The sequence below is a fragment of the Mastacembelus armatus genome, chromosome 8 (assembly GCF_900324485.2).
Source record: "Mastacembelus armatus chromosome 8, fMasArm1.2, whole genome shotgun sequence".
NCBI classification, from domain to species: domain Eukaryota; kingdom Metazoa; phylum Chordata; class Actinopteri; order Synbranchiformes; family Mastacembelidae; genus Mastacembelus; species Mastacembelus armatus.
In genome coordinates, this window is record NC_046640.1 from 5198962 (window position 1) to 5216794 (window position 17833).

Below are 17833 nucleotides of genomic sequence, written 5' to 3' on the forward strand. Positions count from 1 at the left end.
CTGATGAAAACTGTACACGGATAATGTTGTAAAAATAAACAAAACGGAAAACTTGTCTATTTGTATATTGGTGAAATAATTTGGCCATTAAATGTTGAGATATTCATTCAGCAAGACCAAAATATTACATCAGAATCCGATGGTTTTTTTCTGTTGCCAGCTAAATCGAAATAACTATTACTTTATTTTGAAAGTGCAGCCTTTTCATCTGGTATCTACAATCTTCTATGCACGGAATTTAATTAAGTTTTACAATGTGTGTTCTAGTTGAAGAAAACTGAAGCTCTAGTGAAATAAAAACAGGTTAAACATTTAATCAAAGCTGCTTCTCTCTCTCTCTCTCTCAGATATTTCTCTCTCTCTTTAGGGAACATCTCCATGCGCTCTTTATTTGTCTGTTTAGAAAGTTGAACCAATAGGCACCAAAGTGGAGGCAGGTGGAATCTGTTTTGACACTGCTCATCGTTTCACTGCGTGATGCAGTTGCGCATTTCCGTAAAATGCTGCGTTTCCCATAAAAGGACAAAAAAGCTTCTTCGGTAATTTATTCGCGAACAGGCCAGTCTCTTTTCAAGGCGTGTCTGCTGAAATTCCATCTGAGTTTCCGGGACTAATTTGATATTTGTGGCGAATAAATATTGTACTCTCACTCCAGCCAAGAGTCATGCACCTGCTCTTTCTTAACCATCCTTGCCTCGACTGATTGCTTAATTCATAGCAAAATAACCACAGCTCCACCTGAATGGAACAGAACAGAGAAGTTTTTGTAGCTGGACTGTGGTTTTGGGGTTTTGAGCTTATAACGAGGCAGTTTGCAGTGATGTGCTGTGCGCAAAAGGTAGTAAATACAGCAAAGGTGTTACAGGTCTTTAAAATAAGGTTAGACAGGCTAAACCTGCTGAAACGTTTCATATGATTCACCACAGGCAGGTCCGTGTGACAGTGTTGCTGTGTGAATTACATCAGCTGTGCATAGCATTGCTTTAACCCACCTATGGGCTCAGTCTAACCTTTTTTGAAACTTCGGTTGTTCCTCAGAATTGATGCCTCTAATTGTAACACTAGCAGGAGTGGGTTAGTTGATGACGGTGTCTTTTCATTGGGAAACATCTTTGAATATTTTCTGCAAATATAATTGCAGTATATAAGAAATATGAAAATAAATTCATTCATTTATTGCAGGTCATATTTTTACCAGCCCTGACCACAGTATACTTGCATGCTGCTCTGCAGAATAGGAAGTTTTCAGAACTTACAGCTTTCTCTTTCCTTATATGTTACACACTCAGAAAATATTTATCATAACCTGCCGCCATCGCTGCCTCCCCCACCGCTCCCTAACCTCCGCTCCCTCCCGCCCTCTCCAGTCGGCCCCGAGCTGCCCCTACACAGTTGCCGGTGAGAGCTACTAATCCCCTGCGTCCATGGTTTACTCTGAGCCCGTATTTAATTCCTCTAAAGCCCCAGCTGCCGCCCTGGTTACTCTCTGAGCACGACAGACTGTGAACCGCTGTGGTTATTAATAATTCACCAGCCCTCCGCTCCGCTTCTCCGGCCGCGGCCGCGGGACACCTCACGTCCTCACTAGTGCGTGCCTGCAACCCCGCTGTGTTTCTAGATCTAGCATTCGTTTACTTAATCTTGCATCTCACACGGGGATACGCACATTTCTGCTCCTTGTTATTGTGTTAGAGTCCTGACATCGCCCACCAGGTCCCGCCAGTCTCACCAACTCTGATGTGTCTCTGCTGTTGCGACATCCGCGCTGCCACATGGTGAGTTTTGTTTTAGACGCCGTTGTCTCCGCAACTTTCTCCTTGTACTGAGGCGCAGGTGGAGGAGGACCGTGGACGAACTTCACTCTTTAATATCAACAAAAGCCGGAGCATGCACACGGGAGAGCGCGCCACGTTGTCCCCTCTGCAGGAGCAACAGCTGATTTGGTGAGCGCGTAAGCAGCAGAGAGTGCAGGATACTTACTGTCGGGGAACGGCCACACTCCTGCTCTGTCACTCGGGATCAGACGTGACTGTCGGTAGCGCAGAGCGCGGCGAGCCGGTGGACATTGCGGTACCGGGACCGACTGCAGGGAAAGCAGCGCGAACTGGCAGGAGAGCTCAGCCTTCACACCGACTGTTTTCATGGAAATATCACGAGTTGAAACCGAACGTAAACACCTTGCATGAAGAAATCAGAAAACAGGCGACTTGGATTATACGACTGTGTCCTTCTTTGCTCTGACTGAGAAGAGCTGACTACAAATTACAAAAAAAATGTTTACCGGGAATCAGGCCGTGTATTAAGGTTCTTTTGCTTCCGGTATAAGGCCCAGCTGAACAAGAAACCGAGCAGTTTTCTCTCTCCCACTCACTTTTTTTTTGGAAGCCGAACTTTTGAGAGTGGAAAATGGGTCTTTGAGAGTGTTGGCACATTTCCCTACACCACAATGGTACGTGCTATGTAAACCAATAATTTGCTCATTTATGCAGTCAGCTCTCAGATTCTTTGTAGCTGCTCATAGATTTAATGATATACAGACAGAAAGAACTTTAAAGCGAAGTTTAGTGTGCGGAGTTTAGCCACTTATATTTCTAGTGTGCGAGTATTTACTTGTATAGCTAATGGGTAACCGCACCAAAGAGTGTGCCAAGTCCCTTCCCTTACCTGTGTAGGTTTTCTGTCACAGTTAGGCTCATTACGACATTGTGGGGTTTTTTTTAATGAGGGGCGTTTGCCATGCAGAAATTCTACATTTAAAGTTCATTTAAAGTGATGTTGATGTTTGAAAAACATAACCCCCTCCCTAATTTTAATAGTTGCATAACATGTTGCCAACATTTCTTTCCAGTCTCCTGGCCAAAACAGTGTCCAGCCCTCTCAGTTCACCGCCTGATGCCCACTGCCTTCTGCCGTTTTATGTACACGGAGAACATGCCTCCTATCTTTGCAGCGGTGTCTGATGTGGGCCTGTGTGATTGCTATTTATAGTCGAATATATGTGATAGGCGCTATCGTATATAAGCAGCCAATGAAGAGACATTATTCAGAGCGTTGTAAAAGTTACATTGTGATATGTAAAGACCGTCCCGATCCTGAATCCCACGTAAAGGCAAAGTTTAACAGAGTTTAAAAAACTTGGCTGTAAGACCCCGAAACTTGTTTTTAGCGCCCACATTTATTTAGCCTGTTTGATTCGTGCGTAAATACGCACAGCGGTTCATGCCATTTCCTTCAATATGCAGGTGATTTATTCTGTCATAGAGAAATCCTATGACATCACCAATAGAGGTTATCTGTCATCTGGTCACCTTTACTATTCTTTTAGGATACATTGGAGTTTTAGATTAATTGAAGAGTTGAATAATTGTGATTGCCTGGTCACTTTTAAAAGAAAAAATAAGTTATGGTTTTCCTATTTCATCCCCAGATTATATTTGTCTAAAGGAAAATCTATTCCTTGTGAGGCTATGAAGACATGCATTTGAATGCAGTGCTTTTTTTAAAATTAACACTAAAAACAGAAAAAGTTTTTCTTCAGAATTCAGATATATAGTACATGTGGCCTTGACCCTTAGATAGAGTTTTTTTTCTGGCATGAAATTAATCAAGTCAGGCGATAGTTAGGAGAACCTCCCACAGACAACCTTGAAGCTACTCAGATACTAGGAAGGGATCTTATTTGCACATGAATATGGAAGATTATTAGTATGAATAATTATTTGTTTACGAGCATCCTCGCTGACATGGCAGCTGCCCAAGAAGCTCATCAGTAAAAATGATACAGAATTCAGGACAGGCCTCACATGGGATTATCTTGACTTGTTATTCTCCTACTTATAGCAAAAGCTCACCTCTTTTTTATAGCGAGGCTATATTATGAATTTGTGCCAAATATTGCAGTTGCATGTTTAGTCAGAATGCACTGGAGGCATCTGTCAGTCAGTGTCAGGATTCAGCTATATCTTCCCCCAGGGCTGATGCTCCGTTCTCTGACACGCTAATAAACACTTCTGTAGTAATGATCAGTTACTGTGGCACTGTAGGTTATTGATTTTCCTAAACATTTTTCTAGCTGGAAAGCAAATAGCAAGCGTGACCCGTTATCAAGTGTAAACACAGTACGTTTTGTTGCAAATCATAGTTTTTATATATATTCGCATTGATAATTAGCATTATTAGTCATGTTTTAAATATGTAGATACATGTAAAGTCAGTTTGTCTCATCAGCATAGGTGTAGCATGCATTATTGGAGCAAAAGAAAAAATACAGTAGTACTGTATTTGCACAGTGCTGTGTATAGAGCTGGGGTAATTGTATCCCACACTGTTTGTGTGTTTCTCTCTGTGTGTTTCTGTGCGTGTTCAGCCTGCCACATGATGATCAGACAAGCGGTTTTCCAGTCCTGTGTGATCTCTGGCTGTTGCTGCCAGTGATGTCATCCCTCACTGTATACAGAATATTATGCTATAATGTTTGTCCTGGCCTTGACATTTCCTTGGAAAAATAAATAAGGCTTCAAGCAGGCTCTGATAGCTTATGTGGAGTGTAAGCTCTTGCTGAAGTTTAAAGATGGAAACTCCGATATAGACTCAAACAGCATAAATATTAGGATGGTGAGCTCAGATAGGGCTTGTCAGGTGGATTGGTTGTTAAGCTACTTTAACATTAAAGATACATTGAGAGGAGTAATTGCAGACTTTGATTCAGCATTTTTGTTGTTAATCAAAAGGAAAAGGAAGAGTGTCACCTTTGACAAGCACTGTCACACTCCCATACTGTTGGAGAAGTCAGGCAAGCCAAATTAAAAAATAATGTTTAAAAGTGAAGCAGCAGATACTGAGATATTTTGACTTTTGGTCTCCAGGAACTGCAACTCATTAGCAACTTTCCTTAAACCGTCTCTGCCTGTTTAGTATACAAATTTTCTAAATTTTGTTCCCATTACTACGACATCATTAGGGTAATTTTTTCAGGCTTTAGAAAAATCATTTTCTGTTGTTTTCACAAACTGATTAGTACTTACTATGACAGGTAAACTGAGTGCTCCTTTAATTTTCAAGTTCGTGATGGTAGATTTTTGTAAGGAGTGTATAATTTGTTATTATGAGTAGACATGAAAAATAAGACACAGTTAGAGATATACAGAGTACGGATCAACAAAGACGTAAAGAGTAAATATAGCTCAGTGCTACTTCTATTGATTTATATGCCAGTATTCCAGGTCGGACCTCTTCAGAGGCACCTTGAAACATTTGAAATTGCCATTTTCAGGATGAAGTCTATTTTTACATGTATTTCAATTATAATAGGCACTCTCATACTCACAGTACCTCTTCTATAGAGCGCTTACTCTTGACAAGATGTTTTGTAATTGTAATTCAAAAGTACTGTGAAGAACTTGTTAGTGCAAAGCACTCTGTGCAGGTGAAAGCAGCACGGTCACATTTGCAGCTTGTCCTAATGACTTGTTGAAGTGACCATTGAAAATGTACAAAAGTGACAAGAAAAGCACTGCAGTAAAGTTACCTCATTTGTTCCTAGCGCCGTTTTCTTTAAAGAGGCGACCATTTCCTAAGACCTTAGATAAAACCAGAACTCATTACAGCACTGACACATTTTTTAAGATGAGACAATGCAGCGACTTGGATATTTTTTGCACGTTTCCTCATCAAGCTCAGGCTGATCCCATAACACTCTGAACTCCTCCATCTCATGTCTAACCCTGCCTCAATTACTTTATCAAGACTTAACCCTCACATTAATTGGTTTCACAAGACACCCCAGACTGCACACCAGCTGCGTTACCAAGTAATTTGAATCTACACAATTTGAAAAGGTGTTGGTATCTTCTGCCTTCAGAGTTTAATTTAGGGGGGAAAAATCACAACAATACATGTATTTTCTCTCTTCACTCTCCTCTTTAGGGTCTTAATGAGGAATTAGAGCCAATAGCATTATTCATTAAACAGAGCTTTCCAGCTATTTATCACTGTAACAATATTAGCATATTTGTTTAAATTTTCAACACTTTTTTTAGCATTCGTAACCAGGTTTAGCATTTTTAATAATCTGGCATCAAATGCATCGCACCAAATTGAATGCTGAAAAAGAACCAATGGCAAGCCCCAGAAACATACTAAAAATCCTTTATAAACACACATGCACACACATACATGCACACACACTCCTCTAATTACCGCCTCCCCCGCTCCCTGTCTCTTATTCTGCACCTCCTGAGATGCAGGTGTAAAATATCACATTTTTCCAGCATTTCTCCCTGAGGTGGCGCTGGCTTGGACTCACACAACGTAAAATTTCCCCTTTCATATTCCCCCACACATTTTTTTCTACAAACAAGTTCCCCCTCCCTTCCCTCCCTCTCTTTGATGTGCTTGCCACATCTGCACAGGTTTGTTAGCTCGTTACCAGGTGAAGAATGAGGATACAATTAAGGCTGAATGAAGTGGGACTGGGTAAGATGTCAGTTATATTTCGCAGTAGAAGAAAAGTCTCTGATGCTCTAGAAACTGTTGAGGTGCAAATCATTAGGACGCTGAGGTGAAATGATCAGAAGGTTCTTAGTCAGTGACCATATCTCCTTCTCATGGATTGTTGTCTGTTCAAAAATATGTGCCAGTGTGTGTGTGTCTGAACAAGATAATGAGAAAGGCAGGTGAAGGTGGGTCATGCGTATATGTGCTCTGATTAATCCAGTGCGATGGAAGACAGCCAAATTGAGCATCCCCCTTTAAATCTGACCTGTTGTTTAAGTATTGTTGTATAAGTCATATTTGATCTTGTCTTTTAACACCTTAAATTGCTCTTTTGCAGTTTTCTCAACACAAACCTATTATTATATTAAAAGAGTGGGAAACATGTTAGCTTGAGGTTGTTTATTTACACATCTAGGAGACTTAGCAACATTAGCTTTTATTTTAAGAGATGTTTTAATCCACTCTAGTATTCACTCACCTTTTAGCTCTGTTTTGGTCTCCCCCAGCTCCTCAGGAAAAAAAGTTGCCATCAGATCCCGAAGCTAGTAGATTCTGGGGGAATCTGTTTCCCTGTTCGTATCTGTCTCTCCATACCTTAACCTGAACTTAACCTAAATGCTACCGGTTGACATATAAAATGATTGATTCTAACATTTTTGAGGTTTGATAGGTGTCTGCTGTCTTCAAAACACCTGCAGATACATTTCAGATATACAATCAGGTACACAACCTGTGGCTACACAACAGGTTAAATAGCATTTTTAAAAGTATTTCCCAAGTGTTTGTGTTGGAAACATGTATGTAATTGAATCACTGAGTAATGTATAGAGCGCTGAGGTCATGAATGTGGATAAGCGAGTTATATAAATCTTCTCAGCCTACTTGGAGAAAGAAAGCAAATAGCCCTTTACATCATTTAGACATAAGATGCAGACTTAAACTGTGGTGCTGGCCAAGACCAACGTTCTCTTTCCTTTTTCTACCAAGGCTGTAAAGTTTTCTCATTCTCTCTCTTTAACTGTGTGATTGTCTCCACTCTGTATTGATAATAACTAACAATCTTCTGAGTTGTTCTGTCTCGGTCACCAAAAAAGTCAACATCCCAGACATCAAATGATTTCTCAAGCTTTTAAAGTGTTAATTACATGAGGCTCTGCAACTGTTTTAGCTCTAGGCCAGCCATATGGATTGGGCATATGCTGCATGTATATATATAAAAACATATATATATAATTGATGCCATGCTCCATAAAAGAGAGAGGGGAAACGGGGGCAGTGTTGCAGAGAGCTACATCAAACAATCAGCCTCAAACAAATGATGGCCCCCGTGCTGGCGATAAAGAGAGGTAGAAAGATGCGGACAGAGAGACGCTTCTTTCATTAACTGACCCAGATTTTATCCTTTCATTTATTCACTCTTTAATTACTCTGTGCTTGAACTCCATTGTTTAACTAGTACAAATCATTTTTCAACTTGAAATGACCTAAAACCTGTCAGAAAGAGGCAAGTAGAGCTACCATACCAGCATGCTTTGTTCTGTGCTATGCTGTGGTTATCGACAGAGCAAAATATATCCTCCAGCTGGACCGGGCAGTTTAAGAGCTTGACAAGGGCACTATTTAGTGGGACAAATGGTTTTCCTCCAGTGTTTCCCCACATATTAATGATGACACACCAGAGGTCAGATGTTGAGGCAGCCATGGCTAGTGTTTTCTTAGTTGCTTGGATGACTTGAATTCTAATTTTGTTTAACCGTAGGAACGCTTCATGTGGCTCCGTGCTAAACTTATTGTGAGCAAGACAGACTATGCTAAACAAAGCCAATGTTAATCTTATGCTAATCAAGCCGCCTGCTAGACCTTTCACCACAGACATTGAGTGAAATTATACACACAGATGTCCTTCCTGTGTTACAGTAAAAGGGAAAGGGAACGACTTGAGCTGCAACCTCTCATTCTGAAGGATATGAATAGCCTGTGTCTCCAGCCGCAGCTTGGTTACCCCGAGTCTGGGACTTATTATAGTGCTGTGTGTTTATGCATGTGTCTGTGCATGTATTTGTTGAAGTGCAATCCCGTGTTAGAGCGCACATGGGTGTGTGCGTGTGTGTGTGCGTGTGCATATGTGAATGCTTAAGTAACCTAATGCCTGTTTGAATTCCTTAAAAATTGTTTACCTCACATGCCAGTTTAAATAGTATAACTTTGCATTTAGTTGCTGGCTATGAGCAATGTTTGTTCCTGTTTTAGGACCATGTTTGCTTTTATTTAAGGTACGCAGCATGATCAAAACATAAAGTTTTAGAAAACAGGATTATTTCTCCTCTTCTAGCTCTATCCAGAAACTTTCCTATTGAGAGTAAAACCTCCTTTCCCCTAACTCATGAAACCAGAGCTATTTTTATTAACCTAGCCGTTTTAGCTCTCGTCTAACAGGTTTAGTTGATTTCCAAAACAGACATTTAAATTTAGCCTGCAAAAACCAATTTGTCCCAGTTTGGACTAAAAAGTAATAGCCACGGGCTAGCTAACCAGGCAGAACTGCTACCCCTGATCCAAATCCAGAGCCTGGCTGCCTCAATTGACAGCAAGTCTCTGTTGGTGTGTCCCACAGCATACAAATGAACTGTGCTGAATAGAAACAAACACTTAGAATAAATACTTTAGCTGCATCTTTCAGTGAATGCAATGCAGGGCCTATGGTGTGGCTGAGAGCCAGTGTTTGTATGTAGGCAGACGTATGCCCTCTGTATGTGTGAGCCTGTGCCGAATGTGTGCATGTGTAGTATGTGACTGTGCTTTTGTGCTGAATCAGAGCACACTGACAGAAAAGTGACCATGCAGGTGAAACAGCAGGGACAGGAAATGCCATTGTGTTGCTGTATTGTGTGCGGGTATGGCAGCTAAACACTTTGCTCCCCATTTAAGTGGTGGAGGCTGACAGGGCCAGGCCTCAGGTCTGCTCAGCATATGAGCTCAGACATACATTATCAACTGTGTGTGTGTGTGTGTGTGTAGAACGTAAAGATGAAAAATGTTGGCCCTCGAGTAAATATTTGGTAGTGTGACTTCAAGATGAGCTCAATGTAAAAAAAAAACAGCAAGATAAGGAAGATTCAGATATCAAAAATCATCTTTTACAGCTTTGAAGCCAGCTTTGTGTGTGTGTATTTTTTAAATTCCCTGAACCTAAAGACAACTAATGAATAAATGAATGTTGTGTTACATTGCAGGCAACTGAAACCTTTCTGTTGAACGAAGAACCCTCCAGAGGTCCTGGGATGCCTGAATGCTTTGTAGTATCAGATTCATACAGGGTATGCATCTATTATTATTATTATTGTTATTATTATCATCATCATTATTATTATTATTGTTTTATGTGTTGGTATTAAATGTGTTATTTGAGTCATTATTCATTACTATGACTGACAGTCTGTTTTCCTGCTCTTGGTAATTGCACCACAATCATAATGTCATTTACAGCTCCCTCTACTCAGCTGCAAACCATTACAATCATTATTTCCACACGCACATTTAAGAAAAAAGGGGGCCCTTGCAACTTCACCGAAGCGCCCTCATCTCATGGGAGTGAAAATTATGACGATAACATACAGCACGCCTAGTTGCATAAAACAAAAGGAATACAAAGTTAGAGGAAGCAAACAGATTTTAAACTTTAAAAAAAAAAAAAAAAATTGACCCAGCGAGTGCAGTAGATTTACAGTGATACGTGATATAAAACAGTAATAAAAACAAAAGAGGTGGGGATGGCGAGGGCGAGAGGAGAAAGAGACGGGCCCGTGGATGACTGAAAACGTAGCTGCTAATGAGGTGGGAGCCAGTTTTCTCGGCTACAGTCTTTCTTCCTCAGAGTTAAGACTTAGGCCAAGTCTCACAGAGAATCTGGGTTGCTACAGTGGATCGTGTGTCTCGTGGTACAGAAATGAACCATTATGGCTGTAATTGAGAGTTTGGGAGAGGGGGAGGAGCGTTGGTGGAGCTGCATTGGATTCCAGGGGCAGTGAGTTCAAGAACATCCACAGGAGAATGTCCACCTCCAACTTCTCATCAGGAGGTCTGCTGTTGGGGGCTTAGTTTTGCATCATGGCTCCCTTATTTCACCCATCTTTACTTCTCTGCGTGTGTTTGTGCTAGGCTTACATGTCGGCTCCTGAGGATGACAGTAAAATTGGTTTTGAAAAAGTGTTGAAAATATGAATTTAGCAGCTTATTTTAGAAGCAATGATCCTAAATCTCAATGTTTTTGCCTCGTGACTCCCTCAAACGTAGTTACATTGTGACGTATTGTCAGTGGCTCTTTCTCTTTTCAGATTTTAGAGGCCTGAAAATCTCGAATTATCTATTAAGAAATAAAGAAACATCATTTTGTGTTTTTTTTTTCTCATGACCTTTCGCCACCATTATGTAAAAATCTCCATCTCTTTCATCTACACGTCTAAATCCTAAAAACCAGAACTAGAAAAATTAGCCTGGCTGGTAATAGCTTATTGTTGACATTCGGTATTGGACATAAATAATGGCAGATAAGTATATTTACTTAGAAAGAGAAAATGCAAAGAATTTTCTACCGAGATTGTTTTTTAATGTTTTAAAAAAAGACTACTGGCTGATATAGCCTAATTTTTGTATTCAAAAATAAGACCCTAATTTTCTTAAAACAAAGGAAAAACTTTCTGATGTGAAAAAAAGCAGAAAGTGTCATGTTACAAGGAAAAAAGACTAGTAAAAAGACTTTTATAGTGATCCTGTGACCCCTCAGATTTATCTTGAGCTTCCAAACGCACGTCTCTATGCAAAACCCTGCGTGTGCACTGTATATACAGTAAACTGTGAGCTGCTACAGCTGACATCTGCTCAGCCAGCAGCACAACCACACTTTTGCTTATCTTCTCATCTCCATTTACACTGGAAAGACAGCCAGGTGGGGTGTCATCGCTGGTTGTGGTATGACCCTCCGTGTGTTCATTTCCAGGCAAATTTGCTCTTAATATCATCCTTGAACAACCTGTTTGGCAGACCTGAGGATTGTTGAGACAGGGAATAAACTGACTTCTCTGATCATTTATGAGTGAAAGCTTCACTTTTTAATGCAGCTCTGAGCTGGTGCGTGAAGTCATCGCAGCACAGACCACTCTGGAGCAGTGGTAAATATGTATATTTGAAGCGTGTGAAAAAGCAGAGCCACAGCAGAACCACCAACCATAGCATATGGCCCTACCATGTGTTACTTAATGAGAGATTTACTCACACAGACCACTAAATGTGTGGCTTGCTTAAGGAGCCACGGCAGAGGAGTATTTGCACGTGTTGCATGCAACTCAACTCTATAAAACAAGGGTGTGGGGGGTTTAAGCTCCGTCTAACCACTGTCTCTAACCTTTTGCACTCGTGGTGCTTTTAATGACTCTGCTTCATAAATGAGCTAAAAACAAAGAAACTCCTTCAAAGGCAGCAGGCAGTGGTTATGGTATCAGTACACCTGCCAGAAGTTGATCTTAACGGTGTGTGTGTTACAGGGTGTGTCTCTGTATATGTGCTTCATATTAGTCATGTTCGTATCATATTCACAGGGAGGAATGCTGGTATTCTAACGCTGAGCGGGTGAGGACAGGAGGTTATAGTTTTACGCTGCAGATACACTCCTGACCACACACTGTCTCCCTCCCAGCTCGTGTCTCTGGCTTGCCGATCTGGCCGTGTGCAGTAATTGGCCACACAGAGCCCAGATCTCTTTGTTTTGCCTGCAGAGGCTTGTGGTAGAAATGCACAAGCAGTAGGCCTCATAAATCTGTGGGACTCCAATGTCAGGCCCAAAAAATTCAGCTCTGCTTCTTTACAATGACTTCACTCCCACCCAAATTCCCACTGTACCACACTCAGGACTTGGTCCAGAAAAACCTCATTTTATGACTTTTATGTGATATGTGTCACTCCTCTCTGTGTGTGAGACTTTCTTTCCTCACACATCCCAATTTAGCACAATTTGGTATTTTGATGCTGGTCAGAGGCTGTGATTATATGTCTCTCTTCACTGTTTGCTAGTTTTGTACTTCATAGTGAATGCTGCAGCAACATTTTGGCTTGGACTCACTTCACTGGTTTCTAAACTACAGTTGTGGGTTCCAGACTGGGTCAAATATGGTTCAGTAAATAAATAGACTTAACTTCGTAGCCCTGATGAGATAACGTACTCATTCAAATGCCTGCAAATGAATTTACGTGCAAAACTCGAGCTTTTAGTGCGTGAGCTGTAACCGAATATTTTGAAACGGTTTTCCTGCAGCTGGATACCTAACCCTGGTCTGTCTGGTATATACATTATTAAAGAGTTAGAAAGTATTTTCATATCAGACTCATTACTGTACAGCGTGTGTCCATGATGCGGTTGCTCTAAAAATATATGGGATTATGCCCGTTTCCCTCTGCAGCTGTTAGAGCGCTCTGATCTATGTGATGCGTTTACGAGTTCAAAGTGTAGGTTAGCTACAATATATTAAACACGCCTCGGAAAATTCGTGTGCGCTGGGGTCGTTGTTTTGCATTTTCATATAACGGAAGGGAAATGTCAGTAAACGCAACTGAAGCGTAATGTTACCATGTAAAAGATGCAGGGAAGTGCGGAAAACAGCCTGTGGGCTCTGCGTATGGAAGAGCCTTCAAAAGGCACAAATCATTTCATTTCAAACATCAGAAGGTCTACCAATAACACCTGGACGAGTCTGCAAAATATAAAAACAAAACAAGCAAAAAAAAAAAACAAAACCAAAAAGCCACCTTACTGGAGAACTGGTTACCGAGAGGAGAGCGCTAAAAGTCCTGCACAGAGCAGAGGGGAGGGAGACAAAGTTTTTTCCCTGAAAGTTTGTGCAAGCTTTCACTTTCTAGGCGGGGTTACTGTAAGCTGCAGCAGCATGGAGTGAGAGAAACAGGACGGCGAGCGATTGCAATGCAGCACTATACCGAGCTTCCATCCAACCTAAATAAGCTCTCCACTTCGCCTTTCTAATAATAACCATGTACTCCCCGTACTGCTTGACACAGGTAAACTGTCTTCTCTTATTCCATTGTTTATGTGCTTTAGAATGGGGACGCCGGTGTTTATTGCGCTGCCTCTGTCTGTTATTTTACAAGTGTTTGTTTGTTGCTTCAGAGCGTCTTTCTGCGATCTGACTCACTCTGAAACTTCACCCCAACTCTTCGTCGCTCCTCCCGGGTCGCAGCGCATTTCTGCCGTACCAAACTTTCTTGTGCGTTTCCATCGCACATGGTTTTGGAGAGAAAATGGCGCTTCTCCCGAAATGTATTTCATATTTAAAAAAAGGAGGGGAGCCTGCGGGAGGAGGAGAAAGCGGAGCGCAGGCACAGACACAGTGTGGACTGGAGTTTAATATTACTGCTGGAAGATTTTTCCAAGCGTCGAGCCTCGCAGGAGGTTTTGGCCGGTGAGAGGAGTTGCAGGGAGAGCAGGGCGCACACCGCCGCCTTTAGTGCTGCTTTCACGTGAAGCCGAGACGTGGAGAGGCGAGAGATTTGAACTGGTGTGTGTTCGCGCGCTCGCGCGTGTGTGTCTGCGTGCGTGCCAGCGCGTGTGTATAATTATAAACAGTGAAGGCATTCTGCATGCAACTTCTGAGATAGTGTTTTCCTGCAGCTCTCCTACTCCACTTGACTGTTTCACAAGTTCTTGCACTTGAATGCAACACTTGAACACATAGTTACAGCCTCAAAGTAGCCTACACACGGACTGCATTATATGTACACACCTCATGCCTCAGAGAGTAGGCAGCAGCGTGCAGTTGCTTTTTATGTGTCAGTTGATGCAGACTGACTTTACTAAATAAATGTCAGTGATTTTTTTTTTTTTAAATTAAAGTTAATTTGTTTCTTTTAACACCTTGGTGCAGGTAAATTTTCTAGCTCTCATTACTCCAGTTTTATACACTGGGCTTTTGTTTTTCCTTTATGTTAAAACAACAAAAGGCCTGCGGTGCTGAATGTATGGCTCCAGGTGTACATCATATCTAACACAGGATATTTTTATCCTTACTTATTTTCTGTTGCTGCTATCATAGCATGATCAGTGTCAGGAGAGTTTCTAACAGGATTAGTGAGTGATTGTTTGAACCTGCTTTCTTTTAGTGTGGTGACTCTTCTGACCTTATTATAAGCGGACCTTCCTCTGGTTATTTCTAACACTAAAATTACACTGCTGTTATATTCTGAATTATTTTCAATTGCTGTTTCCTCCTCCTCTAATTGTTTTTATTTTCCTCACTCCAGTCAGAGTGAATGATATTTAGCTGCAATAAACCTTCATAAGATGAAATACCTGCTAACTTTAGTAAAGAAAAAGCCCTGCTGGCAGGATCTTTTCTGTTTGCAGCACGGGTGCATGCAGCTTTTTGCAGTGCACTACAGTTGAACAAAAGTGTGTAAATTCAGCAGCCGCCTTCTCCCAGTCTTAATCCATGTCTTTTATAAGCATGTTAAATGGTCATTAGTATTTTCACCAACATAAGTGTGCAAAAATGTTACATTTTAAAAACACTCTAGTATTGGAAGTTTCCTTTCAGGCAAAAGCCTCTTTTTTTCAGGTTTGTAAGATTTTGAAGGTATTTCCTTCACTGAAGCCAACCTGTGGCAATGAGCCTCCATGTTATACAGCGGCTGGGAGCCTGACTCTTCTGAAGCAGGCTTGTTTATCCCTCATTGGCCCGTCTGACAGCAGACTGCCAGGGCCCTGTTTGATGTGTAATTCATTCCTGATTTTTACAGTGGTTTTATTAAAAGAATTTTCCTTCCATCATATGCCTCTGACGACTCTGCTAAGATGTTCTCGGCTCATGCGGGCACAAGTCATGTCTGGTTTCCATTTAAAGACATTAGCAGCTAGGATCATAATGGCGGCCTCTCCTTGACACCAGAAAGGGAAAGGAGATTTTATTATTTTCCCTTAATTCTTCATTTTATTGAAGAAACCATTAAAGGCTAGTTAGTGTGTTGACTTAAGAATCAAGAGAGTGAAACTGACTCAGGATGGGAATGAAAATAGAAACAAACTAGTAAATTATGAACATGTGTCGTCTAAAGTATATTACAGTACATTGTTTTTGTTAGATGACTTACCTGTTTTTGAAATGTTTTACATAACTCAATTGTTGTCAGGTCTACGTTTCCAAACATGCCTTAGGATATAATGGCTCTATCTGTAATTGATAAAAAATTTTCACAGCAGATAATCCCTAAACAAAAGGAGCTTTTATTTAGCTACATAAATTTCCCTTAATTAAAACTAATTGGCAACAGAAGCTCATACTGTGTAATGTAGTACACATGTTGCACATAATGGTAACTTGCAGTATGGTAGCATGTACAGCAGGAAGAGCCTCGCATGCTGTATTTTTGTGCATTCTTAAAATGTTTGCATCTTTATGTGTGTTGTCCACAGTAGGAACCATCTTCCCCCTCCATACAAACAGTCCGCTATCTGTCCAGACACACACACATTCAGCATTCCCATGCAGCTCAGTCTGCAGAAGGAAAGGCACATTTTGTTTATTTAATTGCTGTTAATAATTAAAAATTCAAGCTTGGACCTCGGATATGGCAACAACTGTAAACAATCAAATGAATTATTAACTGTGATAAAAGCCTTGCTGGAGAGAAGCAGCGTGGTGGGATGTGACAAGCAGTGTGTAGGCTAATGGAAGCAAATTACAGTGAGAGCTTTTAGAGTATAGGACTGTGTGTGTGTGTTTGCTGTGGGACATCTATTGTGTTAGAAATAAAAAAATTCACTTCACATTTTAGTCTTTAAAATACATATATTGGAATTTTCTGCTCTGATTGTGCTTAACATTATTTTTATTTTGTCATTGCTAATCAACAATACTATGTCTTTGCCATTTGTCAGTTTTGTTGCCTTTTCCAAACCTAAACTATCCATTCCCTGCAGGCCACAGTGAGGCAGCACTAATTTGTACAAAAAAAACCCTTTTTGGATTTTATTGCACTTTTCATATGTATATGCAGTACTTTCATGCAGCTCGTAATGTTGTCATCTCCAACTGTTTTCACTGGTGCGACATGTTAACTTATTCCTTCCCTCTGCCCCCTGTGCCCGCCTGGACGCTGACCCCTGCTCTCCTCGCCTCTTAACACCCTCTCAACACTAAAGTATTACCCTTCTCACCTTCTAAACAATGCCTTAGTGGTAAGTCCTATTTAGTCCCTATTTGTTCAGCATTAGGTGTATGTGTTTTATATAGTCAATTATGAGAAAATGTTTTTTTTTTTTCATTCAGTGCAGGGCGGCTCACTCAGACCTGCATCTGGTATTACTATATGCTCAAGCAGGACAGCTGAATTTTTAAAAAATTTGTACATTTTTCATGAAATGTTTTGTCTTTCTTTGTGTGTGTGTTTTTGGAGCCTGTTATTGGCAATATGGTCTAACCAGACAACACTTTTTTTTTTTTTTTTTTTTTGTTTTTGCAAAGCAGTCCATGCAGCAGTGCAAACAGACCAAAAGCTGGCTGCTGCTCTGACTTTTCTCCAACACACACACACACACACACACACATTCTATGTTCTGTGCACAGAAAAAATATCAGATCACAGTTTGGAAACAGGCATAGATAGGGTGTAAATATTACCTCTAAGCTGTACTTCAAAATGGTGATCCAACACCAGCAGCTTTAGAAAGCTTGGTTGTTATTTTTTCCATGGTAAAAATGGAAAAAAAAAACCCCTCTACATTAGTTTCAAATCCCCACTCTGATGTTTTCTTTTATATCTTAAATTTATTGCATCAGTACAAACTGTAACTTGCACTGCACAATTCCTTTAGGTCATGTCTTTCTCATGCAGTAGCAAGTTTTTATTTGTTTTGGTGTAGGATAATTATCATACAGACAGACTCTTTAAAGAACTCCTGTTCAGTTTTTTTTCCCCTTTCTGGCCTATTTTCTCTAATAGTCAGAAGTCACCTCTGCGTTGAGGTCATCATCTCAGTGTGGATGACTTATTGCTTTGTCCGCCCACTCTGAAGCTTCACAATGTTTTTTTAACATTTTTTTTCAAGTCAGCGCTATATGTTGCTCCAAGAGGACAAGAGGATGTATTATGTGTTCTTACGTCACCGCCGGTCATTATCAGTCCTTATCAGAGAGCAGTGTTTTCAATGAAAATATAAAAACAATACTTAGAGCAGGAAAGCATGAGCTGGTTTGTTTTATGTGAAAATCTGATTAAATTAATGTAATCAATATCTGGACTTTGAAGCATTAACTTTATATTTACACATATTTGGTGA

The 17833-nt window shown here is 40.6% G+C and overlaps 1 protein-coding gene across 18 annotated transcripts in view; it reads left to right on the forward strand.

Annotated features, from left to right (window-relative positions):
• The first annotated feature begins 1397 nt into the window (after positions 1 to 1397).
• nfixb (nuclear factor I/Xb) overlaps positions 1398 to 17833 on the forward strand; it is a 125195-nt gene continuing 108759 nt past the window's right edge. For 10 of the 18 annotated variants that reach the window (XM_033325325.1, XM_026324215.2, XM_026324201.2 and 7 more), the window contains exons 1-3: positions 2311 to 2449; positions 9729 to 9812; positions 16697 to 16732. In XM_033325325.1, the coding sequence (XP_033181216.1) occupies positions 2447 to 2449; positions 9729 to 9812; positions 16697 to 16732 (123 nt within the window). In that variant the 5' untranslated portion in view covers positions 2311 to 2446. Of the gene's footprint in view, positions 1776 to 2310; positions 2450 to 9728; positions 9813 to 13296; positions 13561 to 16696; positions 16733 to 17833 lie in introns of those variants that run through there. The other 8 variants (XM_026324199.2, XM_026324205.2, XM_026324212.2 and 5 more) reach the window with 5 other exon arrangements.